This window comes from Taurulus bubalis (genome assembly GCF_910589615.1).
Source record: "Taurulus bubalis genome assembly, chromosome: 5".
NCBI lineage: Eukaryota > Metazoa > Chordata > Actinopteri > Perciformes > Cottidae > Taurulus > Taurulus bubalis.
In genome coordinates this window covers 13,380,093-13,398,436 of record NC_136593.1, presented here as the reverse complement: position 1 = coordinate 13,398,436, position 18,344 = coordinate 13,380,093, and the positions used below count along the sequence as shown (strand labels likewise).

The 18,344-nt window shown below is 39.8% G+C and overlaps 1 protein-coding gene across 1 annotated transcript in view; it reads right to left on the bottom strand.

The window, feature by feature from the left end:
- The window catches only part of ca16b (carbonic anhydrase XVI b), a gene marked incomplete at both ends in the record, with an annotated part of 92,910 nt that overhangs the window by 56,871 nt on the left and 17,695 nt on the right, over positions 1 to 18,344 (bottom strand). The window contains one exon of the mRNA XM_079218449.1: positions 14,163 to 14,267. Within this exon, the coding sequence (XP_079074575.1) occupies positions 14,163 to 14,267 (105 nt within the window). The remainder of the gene's footprint in view (positions 1 to 14,162; positions 14,268 to 18,344) is intronic.

The following is an 18,344-nucleotide window of genomic DNA, read 5'->3' as shown; positions in this document are numbered from 1 at the left end:
AAAGTTCGCAAAAACGGTGGGCTTTCACAACTAAAGGGGGCGCTATAGAGACATTTTCTCAGACTTTTGGTCGACACCCAAATTATATTAAAATTTTCGCCGAGTCGGATGGGTGTGCCAATTTTGAAGAATGTAGGTTTATCCCAAGCACCTCTTTTCCCTGCGCATAGATCGACAATAATAAACAAACATTCGAATAACAATAGGTCCTCGACTCTGACTACGTCAGTGCTCGGGCCCTAATAAATAAACATTAGCATTTCAATAGGTCCTCGACTCTGACTACGTCAGGGCTCGGGCCCTAATAAAAGGGCTGTCATAATAACTTCGACAGAATAACTGTCTCATTCGTGAAGAAATATATTTGTTGTTTAAAAAAGGACAGCGAGGGTAATACCCAATTTAAAAGCCCTCACATCGATGGGCTCTGTTTATGATTTCTAGCTTCCCTGTAGCAATTGATTCATCAACACAGCTTCTTAGCCAAATTTGACTTTTGAATTTTTATTTAGATCCAGTGAGTTTTTTTCCCCTGGAATTCAAAAGTACAATGTTTTATGTAGAAGATATTGTCTTCCAATACACTTCTCTCTAATTTACTTAGTTTAGTTTCGGATTACAAACCATATGTCTGTAATGTCACTGTTTGAGGAGAGAGGGTTTTGCATAACTGAATTAAATAAAGCAAATAAACCGGGGCTATTTCTGTTGAACTTCATAGTTACTTTTACGCACATTTAAAAGCTGTTTTTCCACAGTATGAAACTGTAAATGTTTTCTCTCAGGGTTTTGCCCTCTTCGTGCACATTGACACCAATCCAACACTGCATCAGTGCAAGGAAATCTCTTGCTAATTGTAAACAGCAGGGAAAGGTGAGCACTCTGCCGAGCAGAACATAGAGCTCTCCTCTGTAGAGCCGCAAAGTGAAACACTGATTAGTGACGCTACATTACTCCACAATGTCCAAGGGCAACTGTTTCATATCAGCTAACTGTCGGAAGCACAGACGCTAACCTCAGCGCACATAAATGTCTTGCAGCTGGTCGTGTGATGGACGTTTTAATATAAGAAATAGCAATTGTATTCAAATCAAAGTCAATATTATATATTACGGAATAATTAGTGAGTATCTCAGTAGTTATTAAAATCGAGATGAAGCATTGAGGATGAAGTAGATAAGATACTGTAATGTGTGGGAACAACTGCACAATATGTATTTATGTAAGTAATCGTCCACAAGGAAATAGCAAATCAGGTTTTTGAACAAATCAGGGCCACACACACACACACACACACACACACACACACACACACACACACACACACACACACACACACACACCGCCCTATCCATCTATTCTTATTGTTACGCTTCTTTTCACTGAGCACCTTATCTCACTCTAAGCCATCACCTCTTTCTGAGCTGCTGTACCCTCATATTCCATTTAAGCAGCTTCATCTATTAGTTTAATTACCTCTTCCTTGGCTCTAGGAACTTCAACTAAGATATCAACTTCCCCACCTGACGATTAAAGAAGGTATGCTTTCGACCACTTAGTCATCTCACTAGCTAGAGAGTCATTAAATAATTTTGGTCCAACTGGGTACAAGTGGAAACTGTAAACCCGAGATGATGTTCTCATTTTCTTTTTAAGTACACATTTGGTTACAGTAGAGCGAAATACAAAACTCCTTTCTTCTCATTTGGTTGCCTTTTATCTTACTCAATTAAATACATTCATGCCAAATGACAAACTAGACCGCTGCAAGACCAGGACTTTAGTTAAGCAGTGATACTAACATCACCATGCTCACATGCTCATAATGACAACGCTAACATTATGATATTAATCAGGTATTATGTTTACCATATTCTCCATCCGAGTTTTGGGTGTATGCATTACAACATTTCCTAATTAGCGCTAAAAACTAAGTACAGCTCAAGCTGATAGGAATGTTATTAGTGTGTTAGTGAAGACATCACCAAAGTGATTGTAGTTTATCTTGAGGGTCATATGAATGTGTATAACACAATTAATGGCATACCATACAGTAGATGTTGAGACATTTCACTCAAAACCACAAATATGATTCTGCTGCTCTAGATACAAAGTGATGAGGATATGTCCTCTGAGAACCACGACTATCGTGAACATTCATTAAGTAGATGTGGAGCTATTTCACTGGATTCAAGAGATATTTCAGTCTGGGCCAAAGTGACCGAACAGCAGGTGGTCAGGCGATGCCATCTCTATAGCCACGCAGCTAGTGTGCATGGTTAAAAATGCCAAACACATCCCAAACATTACAAAACTAATTGTGTCACCATTCTTGCATAAAGCAGCTGGACATCAGACAGGGCGGAGGGAGCAGCGGTAGATGCCTGCCAAAGTGCTCTCTTCCCCTTGACTGAGGGACGACGCAACGGCAGGAGGATGCGTTAACTGTGGGTCACTGCAGAACGATAAACCAGGACGGGCATAAGGAGGCTGCTGTCTCCCAGGGGACGGAGGTTGTAGTCACGCAGAGGCCTCTCACTCATGCCTGTCATGGCAGCAGGATGACCTCAGAGCATGAGGTCACCAGTAAGCAGACCATTAGCCAGTCAGCAGGTAGAGGTGGAAGATCTCCACCCACACAGTGAACCCTGAGACATGGTACCTGGTATGTTATGTTGCCTGCTTGTACATGTTACTTTAGGAGAGCTGCCATTTTAAGTGTTTGGACTTTTAATGCCAATTTTACACGGTGAAAACTGGCAATAATAATAATCCTCCTTAAATTGCCCATGATATAGTGTATCCCCTCTCAAAATGTCTAAGATATACTGTGCAATAAATACATAATCTCTTCTTTACAATGTATGCAGAGGGCACATTTTGTCTAATATTAGTTGCATATCAGATACAGATTGAATGACTGAATTGGGGAGGGAGTATGCAATGCAAAATCAGATTTCCATCTATCATCACAACGTGGAGATCAACTCTGCAAATCACATGTACACAAGCTGTCTGGGACTGATACAGAGATCCATGCACGGCCCTGACATTGTAATTATCTTCCAAAGGCTTATGAGCTATTCTATTTCTCTGTTAGTTGAAACAGAAATACACAAATGTGCACACAGGCTTAAACAGTATGACAAATATTCACTGATGAAAGATATACAAATGACAATTAAATGACAGAGAGACAACAATGAAATGTTACCATAGCTTTTCCTAGACGTACTACGAGAAATAGTTGCAACAGTAGTACTCGTCTCATATTTTCACTCGCTAACAAGAATAGATTGATGTGCAAATCAGCAAGGAGCATTCACATATGTATGGAAAACAAAACAAAAACCCACTTAACAGTGTGAAATGTCAGAATAATCTGGTGAGATAACACAGCAGAACGGTTAGCCAACATTTGGAGTTTTGTGATTATATAGGAAAGGTCACAAAGTCTCCACATTTAATAGGTGCCCTCCTCTTTGTTGCGTGAGTTCTCTGCAGGGATCACAGCTGAACACAGTAAAGCCGAAGTTACACTGCGAGATACAGAAAACAGACAGCCAGGGGCCAACTTAACATAACCTTCTTTTCAGATTTAAGCACCAACTTGAGCCAAATTATCTTTCCATTTTTCACCCGTGCACTTTGACCTGAACTAAACCAATCGTATGCCTTTAATAAATGGGCTGTAAGGAGAAGCCTCCATCTACACAGCTAAATATGCTGCATATTTGTGTGGTTTCTCAGTCATCCTTTGCTTGTATCTCTACAGCTTGAGAGTGGGAGAGCGTGTGCATATGTGGGTACACGTGTCAGTCTGTAGACACTCAGAGGAAAGAAAGTGGAAGAAATTAAACTAAGTGCAGCAGCGATAGAAACTGTGCAGGTTTTTCTAGCTTTGGGTACCCCAAAAATGCTAATTAGGCCACAAATCACAAGATAGCACATGACCACATCCCCAGATGAGTGTTGAGCTAAGCACAGCAAGCAGCCATTTTAAATCCAGCCTTAATCCACACTGTGTCTCACCCTCCTCATTACCCTCGTAGCATCCACATACAAACCCCTGCTCAGAATTAAGATGCGGCTAGCATTAGGAAAGATAGATGAGGAGGGAGAGGAAAATAAAATTGACTCCAGAGGAGAGGTGAATGCTGAGGAAGATCGGTTAAATTCATTCCATAATTAAAGCTCCTGTGGGCCGGTCTCTCAGGTATCTAGGTATGGACATAAAAATACAAGTTAAAAAGTACAAATTTGAATTCTCAATTCCCCTCCAGTGATGCACCAACCTTACTGTATCCATCTTACTGTCAGTGCCACCTAAATTAAATGTAAAGATGAGCTGGTTGTTACCACAGCAGCTACTGGCTGACACAGCAGAGGCCGTGGTGTGCACACAGGTCACCCACTAAATGGACCTTGGCCCTGTCTGGCTTGAAATGCACTTTTTTTTAAAGGAAGTAAATGGCTACATATATAAAGAGACTGGAGACATTAGCACACTGAAAATGTTTCCGACATGAGGATTACTTTTTGCTCAATTCAATCAAAGGTCATCTATAAATCCTGCCTTGTTGCTGAATAAAAAGTGTCATTTTCAGAACTCGGCTTTGGATACAGAAAACTAGTGAGGGTGTTTGGATTCTAAAATGTGTGATAGCTTAAACCCTTCTTGCAATATGCAAAGAGTAGCTTCTACCCCAATAACTTCTTGATACATCTATATTATTTATTACCCCTTGCAGGTGTATGAGCTCCCATTTAAATGAGTCATGAGACTCTACAAGACAAAGAATGACAGGCCACAGTTTTCTTCCTCCTGGCTGCTACTGTTAGAATATGAAGCTGGATCATCCTAGATTAACATAAATGTCTTTGAGATTTCAGAAAAATAATGGTGCGGGTCGTTTCAAATTGTATGTTGTTGATGTACGTGCTATATTTAGAGTGTTTAACTTACTTCATACTTGAAGCTACACAACAAGAAATGTGATTGATAAACTACATTGTATACCCAATATTTACAAAATTACAACAACCTGATCTCATCCATATTCATGACAGAAAAACACAACAACAACAAAACATATCAACCAGCCCTCAGGCACCATTATCCAACAACACAACACAGTACAAAAATCAGGCTTGAACCACTCTGAGCTATTGCCCTCTCTAAACCCAGCTCAGCCCCTCAGCACTCATTACTCTTCTATGTTACAGTTGTTCTGCAAACTAAGCAGGGACATCAATGGCTGCATGTTTACACAGCAAGTGTCCTTATAATTTAGAATCCAGACAGGAATCGATTGTTAACAGTGTAATTCACTAAACTAGACATAGTAGCACAGGATAAACAATCTAACAAGCCTGGGAATTAAGCGACAGTGAACTAGAAGCAATGCAGTACTAAATCCCGTCAATTGCTTCTATACACTTACTACACTAGTCTCTTGCAGGTGCACGTTTATTCGAACATAACTCTCAGCATTTTAACATATGATTGTCCATCAAACAGTTTTATAAGTCAAGCAAAGCATTGCACATTTTCCAACATTGTGTCATTATGCAGCTATTATGGCCTTGCCCCCTGCAGTTAACTCCTTACCTCTGGGGGGGTATATACTCATTACAAAGTAAGTCATCATGATTATGAGTTTAAAAATTTGCTGAGCTGCTAGCTAGCTCATTCCAGCTCATCAGCATAACCACATTAGAGAGGAAACCTGTGGGCTGGCAATCTCACACTTCCTCAATATTGAAATCCCAGCAGGCCAAGCATGTCCACATCCATTACGTTGGACCTGAGCCACCAACTAGGCCTAATGTGCTGCCACGAGGCACACCAACGCCATGCGACACCTGCAATTTAATTAATTAGGTTTGCACAACAAACCTGTCGGTCCAATACATCAATCTGCCCAATACAGGGAAAGCAGAATAATTGGCTGGATGTATGGCTGTTGCTGTATATCGGACCTTAGCTTTATGTATGGCACATGCCCAGGACACTGTTTTCTCGACATGCCAATGTGACAATACAAACAAACAACTCGAAACAAAACCTCACTGATACAGTGTTAGTTCAGGGTACAGGAAGCCCTAATTTATTTCAATCCTTAACATATTTACCTCATCTAGAGAAAGGAAAAAGATTGGCAGAAGCAGTGGGAAGTAAGATGATTTGGAGCTCAATTGGGCTAAATTGGTTGCTGCCAGCGTGATACATCATAGAGAATTAAGATGCCTCTCCCCCCAGCACAGAACTTCGGCAGCCATATTGGCACATCTGTCTTGGGCCCACCCCTGACGGAGACAAATGAACCAATTCTGGCACACAGGGCTGATCCAAACTGCTAGCAATAACCAAGATGAAAAATGAGTCAGCTTGGGCCCTGGCAAAATTCATTTTTAATAATTAGTGTTCCTACACCTCTCAGAAAATGAGTGCAGGTACAACTACAGGTTGATACAACACATCAGCAAGACTAGAGGAATATAGATGATGTTGTGTTAAGCTTCCATCATCACAGAGAATGGCTGTGACTATAAATGTGGGGTTGTAAGACAGATTATTCTCTCTATGTTTTCACAGGAGGAAATTAATCAAGTCCAGAAAGAGCTGTGGCTACGGGAGGCAGGAGAATGTTGCAGGATGAGCACAACAAGTTCCTAAGGACCCTACTGTAAATGAATAGAGTTTCTATTCCCAAAATGAAAGGGAAAGGGTTCAATACAGGGCATAACTTTAAAGTGCAACACAAACATATACAGTCAGGGTACAAGGCAAGACATGTCTATTGTATTTATATATCTCAATATTACACATTTGCCTCAAGGGGCTTGCAGTAGCCACGAGGTGACAATCCAGGAATTGAATGTGATAAAGTTGCTGCTTTCCTGAACACCTGACATGTGTCAACTGGCAGTGATGTTTGTTATGCCGCCGCTAGTGTTTAAGATTACATTTAAAAAAAACAATAGTGGAAGGTGTTTTGACACTTGTCAGAGTGTTTGCCTTCAAATCCTGTGTTGCTCTACATATTTAGCAAAATTGTAATTCATAATACTTTGGGAGATATCTTTTGTGTTAAGTAGAAAACGACTAACTTATCGATGATGCTAAAGATTATTTTTTAAATAACAATCAATTTCCCTCATTTATATGTTAAAAAAAATAAAAAAATAAAAACGTGTCTGATTAATATTTAAATATTTTAAATCAATATACTAGACCTCATTTCTCAGACGCCTGATCAGAAAAAGACATAAAATTTAAAAGGATTGATGTGACACATAATTTAATCACTGTATGGCATAATAATCCTTTCCCTGAACAGGAAAATTTGTATTTTTATTTCAGTACTTTATTCAAAACTTCAAATGGTTATGACTCAATTGGGCAATTGACTAACAATAATAATATGAATTGAATAATTGAAACGACATACAGATGGCAAAAGTCACTAACTGAAAAAACATTTACAAAATCTGTCAAAGTGACTGATGACTGACTGACTCGTGTTTTATATCGTCTTTGACTGCTGGCTGACTCCTCTCCCTCAGTCGGCTGGTAGGGGGCCGCCAAGTAACAACACAGCTGAGTGCATTGCCGAACCTCAGCCACCACTCTGCAGCCAGAGACACCGTGGGGGGAAACCCTCCACTTCATGTGGTTGTGGAAAACAGTTTGCACACTTTTGGCTCAGCAGCCAGAGACACAGTTAGGTTGTGTCTTTTTATTGGGCATCAACATCACCTTTACGCTCGTTTTGTCAAATAAATACATGTGAAGCCTTAATAAACCTTTCAAGTCAAGGTTACGCCTGTGAGACAGTGAAAAACATGTCGGATACACTTGCGGTTTAGACCAACCGGGAGTTAGCCAATTGTGGGTTGCATTCATTCAAACACACAATGCCGCAGTGGTTTTTGCAAACACACCTGGTGGAGATCTGCACTTTACGGAGTGCACCCTTCTAGGTTGGCAAAAATTGACTATTGATGTTGGAGGGAATGGCACTTCAGAAAACACTGCAATCTACAGTCCCTTTGGGGTGAATTCTGAGTAACGGGGCCCTAAAGGAAAACCTATTGCTTTAAAGCTTAACTAAATGTCAGCAGGTGAGGTTGGGGGCGACCCAAGGTTTTACCAACCAGCACCACTTAGTCAAGCAAAAATAGACAGACATATTATGTAAATTGGTGATGATTGTGGCACATATTGATGGAGTGATAGAACATGTTCACCAAAGGACGTACTAATGTATATTTCCAACTGGGTAATGCAACAAATATTGCTGAAACACCGGCTTCTGAAATTGATATTACAGAGCATATTGTCTAGATTATTGGAATGGATGATAATTGGAAATGAAACTGTGATTTTCAGCTGCCATTATAAGTATTTCATCCTGGCAGAAATCTGATTTAACAATTGGTTTGCAGTGTTGCTTTGGAAAACAAAAAGTGTGGATCATGATTCACTTCACAAAACAAATTCCACAAAAACCTTAATATATATCATATTTGATTGTCTCAAAACAAATGGGTAAGCATCCTTATTTAGCAAAGATCTCCAGAGTTCTTGTACAAATCACCTCCATCTTCTAATCCATAAAAACTAGGGCTGGTATTTTTAGCATCATCCCTGAAGAGTATGTCCCTGTATCCCTGTATAATATGCCCCATACTTTATCCTCCATGCATAGCCCCATCACAGCCTCATAGTCAGGGAGCTTTGCTTTAAAGTCAAGTGCTTCTCATACATGGAGGTCTACTGGGAGCAATCCTCCTCTCGATTCATTAACTCCAGGAGGCAGAGCTCCTTCTGTCGGGCACCATGACAACATGGCATTGCTCTTTTCCCTCCAGTCTTTGTAGGGGGGTGTCACAGTGCAAGAGACAAAGTGCACTGCCTTCACAAGCATCAAGGCAATTAAAGGTTGTATGAGTCGTAGGATTTAACATGTTGAAACAAACTGACTAATCTGAGACAGTCACATTTTCCAATTGACACAAAAACTCTGACTCAGATTTCAGAGCAAAGAACTGTCTCTATAAAGATAATATTAACAATATCAACTGTCCAATTGCAGAATAGTGTATGATTGACATGTTTATCTCAAAAGCTAGGAATACCTCATCAGTGCAATTTTCGCTTCATATTTTTACCAACAAATTTAGAGAATGATGTGATAGATCTGAAACTACAGAAAGTGGGTGGAGCAGTAGAATTCAGGGTCATTTCAAAGCCTAAACAAACAGCCCTGGCAATCAAGAGCAGTGAGTTACCTAATCTTGTTTTGTATCCTAAAGTACTAATTAAGTTGGATCAACATACCAATTGATTAAAAATGACACTTCATTCACTTCATTATGTGAGACATGAGTGGAAAGATTGCTAATGATCACAGGAAACCTCAGTGAAGTGGAATAAAACAGTCACGCTGAGGGGAAATATAATCCACACGTATCAGACAATCGCAGGCTCTCTCAGTGGCTACAGCAGCTTGTCAGGATGGCTTCCATCCAAACATCCATGACTGCTGCAGTCAGAGCTCTATCAATGCAAAGCATAGAGCTTGGAGTAAGTAATACATGTGGAAAGTCACTGGAGGTGCAGTGTCTGATAGCTATAGTATTCATTTGTGGAGGTGGACTACCATAACATCTGAGGGGTTTGGGCTACAGTAGCATGTGCTCTTTACTGCATTTATAATTCCCCAATTAAGCACAGTTTGCATTTTTTCTAATCAACATCAATAATTCTTCCCGTGAGCACAGCAAGAACATAAATATTAAATTTGAAATGATTTCTTCTTATCAGTCTGTAATTACATGCAAATTCAGGAACTTGACAAAATCTCATAATGCAGTAAAAAAAATAAAAAAAGAAAGAAAGAATGTAGATTATCTTCTAGACGTTAATCTATATTTTTCCACATCTTTCATTTTCATTCTACACACGGTTAAAGGGGATCAAGCCTAATGCTTCTGCAAATGCACATTAAGGTACTCCAACTGTTGTGCTGTAATTAAACTAGAACAATAAATCAACAAGAGTGCAATCAAAAGCAAACTACTGCCTATATTGGACCAAACCATAAAACGGAGGAACTAACAGAGAAGATGTGAAAACCTGCAGAGATATAAAAAGGGGGAAATGATGCATAGCCCTGTTCCTGAGGCAGTCTTATGGTGAGTATGATATCAACACACGCACACACGCACGCACGCACACACACACGCACACGCACACACACACACACACACGCGCGCGCGTGCACACACACACACACGCGCGCGCGTGCACACACACACACACACACACACACACACACACACACACACACACACACACACACACGCAGCACGCGTTAAATAACTTTTAATCAAATTTCAGAGTGCAGGTTCTGAGGCTACTTACAATGAGGTTCATAACCAAAGCACACGGGGAGGTGACATGTCATATGGAATGATACAAGCTCCCATTGCCCTGTGCGCCTTATTCCTCAATGCGTTGGGCCGCTAATGTGTAAAATACAAGGGTAACCTTTGTCATCATTAAGACTTTAATATCATTACATAATAAAGACAATTAAACCACTATATCATATACTACCCAACATTTAAAGCGTTGTATGAACTTAGCAATCATACATTTGATGTATTATTACAACAGAGTGTCCATTTAAACTTTTACAGCTCAGACATTTGATCAGAACAAAACTAAGGATTCAAGAAATGTTATAAACTGTAACAAACTGTATTTGCTAGCAAAATTGTTCCACAGTCTTCAAACAGCTCTCTCCGGCAGCAGTTTGTCGACTGCAGGATACAGAGTGAAGGATGTCGGAGGTCTGTAAAACAATGGGTGATATGCTACCATGTATGTTGTGTGTCTAGCTCATAGAGATGAAGTCTCTTTTGCATCAGTACCTTCTAGCTTCAGGCTAACCCGACTGTGTGCATTTCTTTTACACTCACTTGCACGGAGCAAATGCCTTTAATAACCATTTAGCTGCTACAGCACGCTCGTCTGTCCCCCATTCACAGCCTTAGCCACTAATTACCTCTCCAAAGCAATGGACATTTCTGTGTTCCCTCAATGCTCCCCCTTTTCTCAGTACAATCAGCCAGCTGCCTTCACTGGTAGGAATTAGAGCTCTGCACGGGGCCTGAAATGTCTAAAATCAACTAATGTCAGCCAGTTCCCCAGCCCGATGGTTGTTCATTTTTTGTTCGTCCTCCCTATATAAAAATATTTGACATTAAGAGATCCTATCTTCTCCAAATTACCAGCTTGCCTCTTGATAATAAATGATACAACTGCACACAAAAGCAAAGCTGGATATTCCCTCACAATGGTTACAGAATGTTAGTGAGTATTGAATCAGCCTGCAGCTTTGAGTGTTCACATAATTATACATACTTTTCTGTCAAATAAAAGACAGCCCTGTAATTTAACTGAGCAAAGAAATCTACCAAGTCCGAAACAAAATGGATGTCTCAATTAGAAAATAAGATTGGGTACCGCTGGACTTAAGTTTGGTCCCTCTAGTAAAAATGTGATGAAAATGCTCATTTAAATAAGCAATCATTAAGTAAAATTAAAGATCTGCACAGTCAAAATAGGATACACTTGAGATGGATGGAAATATAATGCAGCTATGGTTTCCCGCAGTGTGTTATAGCAGTAGTGAGACACCAACCACTAAGATAATAAAAACAATGCATATACTTTTATGAAAAGACAAACATAAACCTTTCAGAGTTATTTGCTCTCTTTTTGTATTTCCTTTTTTTTTGTGCCCCAAACCATCAAAAATGCAGTGCCAAAGACAAAATATTCCATCACTATAATAATTTTCAGAGCTGTGATTCACTCCAAGAGCAGAGGGACCAAGTTTGATATTTGCTATGGGCTGTTTTTGGACCAAGAAACCTGTAAATATAATTTAACTCACTGCTCCTCCCTTCCTGAGCTCTTCCAGTGAGGTGCCCTCGATCAAAGCACATAACCTCTATTTCCCACCGGAGCTGCTCAATGGCCAACAGAAGGCTGTGTTTGCACTGGGTTAATGTGTGTAGCTGAATGTGAAGCAGCGCTCTTAAAGAACATTCATGTCTGCTTATCAGAACTGATGCCCACCAAAAAAAACACATCTTCTGCTCTGCCTAACCTGTAAAAATATAAGAAACTAAGAATTTACATAGTCGAATCTATTTGGTCATATTGTCGAATCGGGCGTTTATATGTTTTTGCTCATTGACTACCCTTGGTTTAAAGCTTCCTTATACAGGATGCAGAGTATTAATACATAAGTAAACTGTTATTTGCCATGTAAAGACATAGTTTGGTGATGTTTACCTGAGCAAGGAATGAAGTCGCTCCCCCTGTTGTAATCTGATCTTTTCAGTGCTTTGTTTACATTGTGTGTGTCAACTAATAACAGCGTCTTGACGCATGGTGGCGGCGTCCCGGAAGCATAGTTACGTTAGCTGCTAGCACCGTTAGCTTCTAGCCACTAGCCACTGGCTCAGCCGTCCCCATGTTGAGAGCCATATGCTATGAAGTTCATATAGAAACAATTTAAGTTGTATTTATACATATATATGAATAAATAGTAAAAACAACAAAAAGTGTGGCCAAGCTACATGCAACTATGGCGTAACTGGTGTTTCTGAATAATGGACCACGTCGTTTGTTGTGTGTCAGCTGTGTGTTTGTGAACAGGGGGCACTATTAATATTATGAATAGCCTGACAATTGTACCAAATAGGCTATATATCATGATTTATGGGAGAAGCCAAGCAATTATAAGTCAAATCAGACATTCAGCACCCCCATCTAGCCCAACTGAAATTATCCTTTGTTGCATAACCACATTGTACAGCTACTGCAATGATTTGACTGCAAGATTGGCAATTGAATCAGGCATCTTAAATCGAATTGTCGATCATTCGGGGTAAGCCCGATAAAAAAGCATCCTACTTTTGAACAAAAGAGATTTATAATGCAGAAGGAGCTTTTTCTTATTGATTTTCCTTTTCCTCTATGGTATCTAAATATTGAATATATAAGTGAGTGGATACACAACTAGTTTATTAGAAAACATTGCATGTTGGTAGTCTTTAGAGTGTAGATTAAAACAATTATAATTAATGCCTTAACTGTATGTACAAAATGTCTTTTTCAGTTGAAACTACAGTTTTTGGCAGACAACTTTCAAAAGCTTATAACGAAGCTGCTCCCCCTTAAATACTTCAGTATTTACACATCAATGTGCCGTTTTCACTTGGAAAAGACAGAACTTCTCCACCCAAATACAATCACATACTACCACTGTGAGAATATTTACCAGCATTAAAGTGCACAAAATGAATCATTTATCAGAGCGTACATCTGACTGTTCACTTTGGGCTGCCACTTCCGAGCATTTCTCCAGTTTTAGGTAGACGGCTGAGAGATTAAAAGGACGAAAGGCTAAATTCCTTTGGCATTAAAAGGATGCATGTTATTCATAATAAAGGCAGTAATTAAAACAACTAATCAAGCTAGGCTTTCACAGCTAGGCCTAGTGTATTTCTCATAAAATATACTTTAATACAAATGGAGGTCTGCAGAGGACAGCTGCCAAATGCACAACTAAAATATGACATCCTATAGGTCCCAATCGTCCTTCAGGCAACTTGTTTCACTTTTGTATTTTTAAACATCACTTGTTAAAGACGAGCAGGGTTCACAACTAATTACAAAGTGTTTTATAAAATTCAATGCATATGAACTGATGGTCATGCATTTCAATTCACAGAAATGATATGCCTGATCTGTTACCGATAATAAAGCAAAATATAGGCTACAACATGAACATTAATTCACTTTGTGATTGGTCAGTGTTTTTTTTCTTCTCTCTGGTGATTTAGTATAATTATAGTTACTAAGGACAATGAAAACATACAGTACAGGTACACAATTATATACATGCCAAATTAGCCCTTCTGGCTACAGCAGTGAGGAGGAAATAGCGGTTTCTGTATGAATGGTAGACAAAATGTCTAAAATGATGTGCAAGATACAGCCGAGGTGAACAAGTCAAAGAAATGCAGTTCCCATCCAACTGAGGTCTGTGGTCAGCGCACAAATGAGAGCTCACCTGAATAGGACCAATAGGGGTCACCAGCTGCCCTCCTCTCCCTCATTACGCCTGAAGTCCCATGGTGCCCATCTTCAGCATGGGGAGGTTGGCCACCTGATGCAACTGTGGGAGGCAGACACAGACGTGAGAAACTCCACAGGGAAAGAAACGTTTCAATTAAATCCTGAACAAATACTTTAACAGCTTATCCAACAGTCTATTTCAAATGTACATGGCTGATGTAAAAAGATGGCAACAAAGAGACTCGTGATTTATAAATAAAAGGATACATTAGATTTACAATCGTTAGAGCCAATGCAGAACGAAATGGGCCGTCAATGCAGCTTCGCAAAATGTCAGTATGAAGGTTGGGGTGATGGGTAAGTGTGTAATGTGCCCAACTTTGACACTGCCCACTGGGGTCCATCCCCTCTCTCCTAGGGATGGGCAAAAACTCATTAATATCGTTTCTCAAAATTGAGTACTGAGACTTACACATAAAACTGATTAAAAAAAACGATGTATGCTCAAGCTTGTAGATTACTGTTAAAGCACTTTAGTTTGATATAAACTTTCAGTTGAAGGGCCTCAAATCTTTTCCCAAATCGCAGCTGTTGCAGCTACTCCCAGGAGGGACTGTAGCCCCCAGTGCTGACAGTGACTGAAACATACTTAAAAAAAGATCACTTTTGACTAGGGATATATCTTGGCTGGGCTATTAAGTTTCCTGAACTTCCTAGTTTTCACAAACAGGAGCCCAGTGTGCAGTGTGCAGAAAAAAAACATTTTGCCTTCATTCCACATGCCATCATGTGACACAAATGGGTTGTAATGATCTACACCAGCCGGGATCTGCCGATAAACAAGAGGAGGCGTCTCTTTCGGCCCCTAAGATACTTTTTGCTCTCTTACATTTAGAATCAATCAAATCATGTTACAGCAGCAGCTGGGCAAGAAAAACATTTGAAATAGACTGGACGGTCAATATGTTCGCAATATACGCATATTTCATGGGCTGAAACTCGAGAAGGCCTTACTTGATTAATAAAAATCATTAATGCAATTTCTTTCTTTTTTTAAATCATTGATGTACATATGTTGCATTGAGGCTATTCTTTTTTGAGACGGTGGTGAAAAAAGTTAGATGGAGCCTCGAAACTCAGAATGTAATATGGCACTTAACTCAACTAACTAAGGTCTAGGTTTGACAGATACTATTATTGCAGGCAATTTAAGCAATCAAAATGTTGATTTTTCTAAAAGAAAATCAATTAGTTCTTCAGTCAAATTTTCTTTTTTGTATGTTTACCATTGCTCCTAAATGAAGCACAAATATTTGTTATACCCAATTAATCGATTTATGTATGAAATAATCTGTGGAATAATCAATTCCTAAAATAATGGATAGCTGCAGCTCTGTACACATGCATATACAATGTCACAATGGCTGGCCTGCTAAGCTCCTATGTGTAAATTTCATTCAGTAACATTCAGACAATGTATGTTATCAGGAGTGTAGACAATCAGCCCTCTGTCCTCTGGGCACAAATGTCTCTTGGGCTTCTGAGGGCAAATTGCCCAAAAGAAATCCAACATTGTCAACAGAATTACAGCGCATGCTAGAGGCACAAAGTGTCCTTAAGCATACACACTCGCTAGTCCTAGACTTGCAATAATCAAACTCATTGGAGAAAATGTGCTCTACAACGGATGCAGCCGGTGCCAGTAGGGAAGAAAATGTCTATAGCAGAAGCCATTGTCAATCAGGTGCTCAAGCAAAACAAGAGTGTTTTGTGTTGCCTCAAGCGGTCGAAACACACTGTCGCATTCAAAACCCAGAAATGTATTGGCTAATATTGGTTGCCTGTTGTTAGAAGGATGCAAACAATTGGGTCGGCAGATTGTTTCTGTGTAAAAGGGAATGGCAGGAAAAACTAAAACAAAAACAGAGATGACAATCTGCCAGAATTAAAATGAAGGTTTGCCAGCTGCAATACAGTTTTTTTAGAAATCCATTTAGATAATCTGTGTTGTACCACAGCTTTTTTGTACAACATGTTACAAATAATACAAAACTAAAATGTATTCAGACGGTTGCCTATGCCAAAATGCCCTAAAACTAACAAAACAGTCTCTTCCTGTACGTCTCAGCATTGAAAGACATCACTAGCAATGAGCTATACAAAGCAGAACAAACTCGGCACCATGATACAAATAATATATACATAACATAATGTTATCTGCCAAAACAGACCCAGATTATGCATGTTTTTAGGATTCTCCCAACAACATCAACAGCTTAAAATCTCCATGTACGTAACATATGTGACAGAAGTGCCCTTCTCTTACTATAAACGCACATGCTATGCATCATGACACTGTAAACATGACTAATGTCGATCACACCGAGTCCCATGAGGTTAAAGGTAACGTAAGAAAAACAGCACAATTCCCTGGACTTCTGAAGCTAAACCTCCTTAAGACAGTCAGTTGGAGTTCATCAGCATCTGCACACATCAAACACACACACACACACACACACACACACACACACACACACACACCTCCAGCCACTTAAGACAAGCTCAGCTCTTACTAATAGTTGCATCATTACTGGGGATTAATTAAACTAAGCAGTACATCAAGCCAAGTCTTTCCCTGTACTTAAAGTCAATGCATTACTGTCTCCAAAACTGGTCTCCACTAGAGTCTTACAGTGTTTTCCAAATCCAATTCATGGTTTGGAGGGAGGTCACAAGGAAAAATGGGTGAAGTCATAAACGGCTGCTTTGTTACCACCTGACATATCAATTCACTACAGGGAAAACAGGGGTTAACATGAAGTGTGAAACAAAGATGGAGGGTGTCTCTGTGGCAGACACTTGCAGCATATTTGAAGGCAGGTTGTGAAACAGGAGGGCTGTACCGTCTTTGATCAGAGAGCATAGGAGACAGCACCATGTCAACAGTTTACTCTCATCCATGTCAGCTGTCCCCCGTGGGCAAAGGATTAAAGCCACAGCATCTCCGATAGAGCAGAGCAGACAGACAACATAGTCGGCGCTGGGCCTGAAGGAGACTGAGGAGAGCGGCACAGCATTCAGACAACATACATAAGGCCTAAATCCAGAAGTGAATGGCAATTATCTAGGTTAACCGATGGTTGAAATCAGATGTTCTTTCCGGAGTTTGGTCCAAAAGGTATTTTTACATTTAGACATTGTGAAACTTAGACTGATTTTTACATCTGTACGTTCTTAGGGAGCATTGAGGAAATGGAAAGCTTCAAAACACCTCCAGAACAACAACTTGTACAATGTCAAGGCACACAAAATCATTTTCCTTTTTTCATTGCCCTGAGGGCGGTTAAATCATCTGCACCACCGTGAAGCCATGCTATTTGTTCCATAATATCACACTCAACAACAAGCTAAGAACCCCTGAGAGCCCTTGAAAAACAGCAGCCTAACAACAACCACAGGAACGTTTAGCTTCCATTAGCCATTGGGGGCCGGAGTTAAAATATCAATCTTATTACCAACGTGGGCATAAGGTATGAGGAGGACAGCAATGCTGGCATGTCCATGTCGCCAGGAGGATTGTTTGGGGATGGAAAAGCTATTAAATGCATCCTGCATTCGCGATGTCATTTACACATTAAGTGCTGCTGTTAACGTGTTTTAAGTAACATGTCCTCCAGCTTCATGCAGCTAAAAGCTCACGATAGTTATGGGTGCTATTTTTTCCTCCACTGTGAATTTGTTTCTCCAGATTGCGCATTCGCTCAACACAGTCAATTTCAGATTCATTAACCACAACGTGGGACCAAAATCCAACAAAAACAGAAATAAATTCAGATTGCTGTCCTAATTGTGTGGTAGCACTTCTGAAGAAAATGCATCAAAAGATTAATTAATTCTTAACACTAACAGGGTTATTGTTCGGCCCATCAACATCAAACAGAGTCAGATGTGACAGACATTTGATCCCACTTACAAATGTGATTCATGTGAAAATGAAGTAGAAGTGCATTATATGGTAGCTATTAACTTATAAAAGCTGAAAATAGAAAACGGAATACTAGAAAGCGATACTGGGTCTAAAAAAAGAGAAGAAAAATCAGGCCTGTTATTTCATGACATCTAGTTGTTCTTATCTTGAATAACTAGCAAAGCCACATCCCCATAGATGTCGATAGTT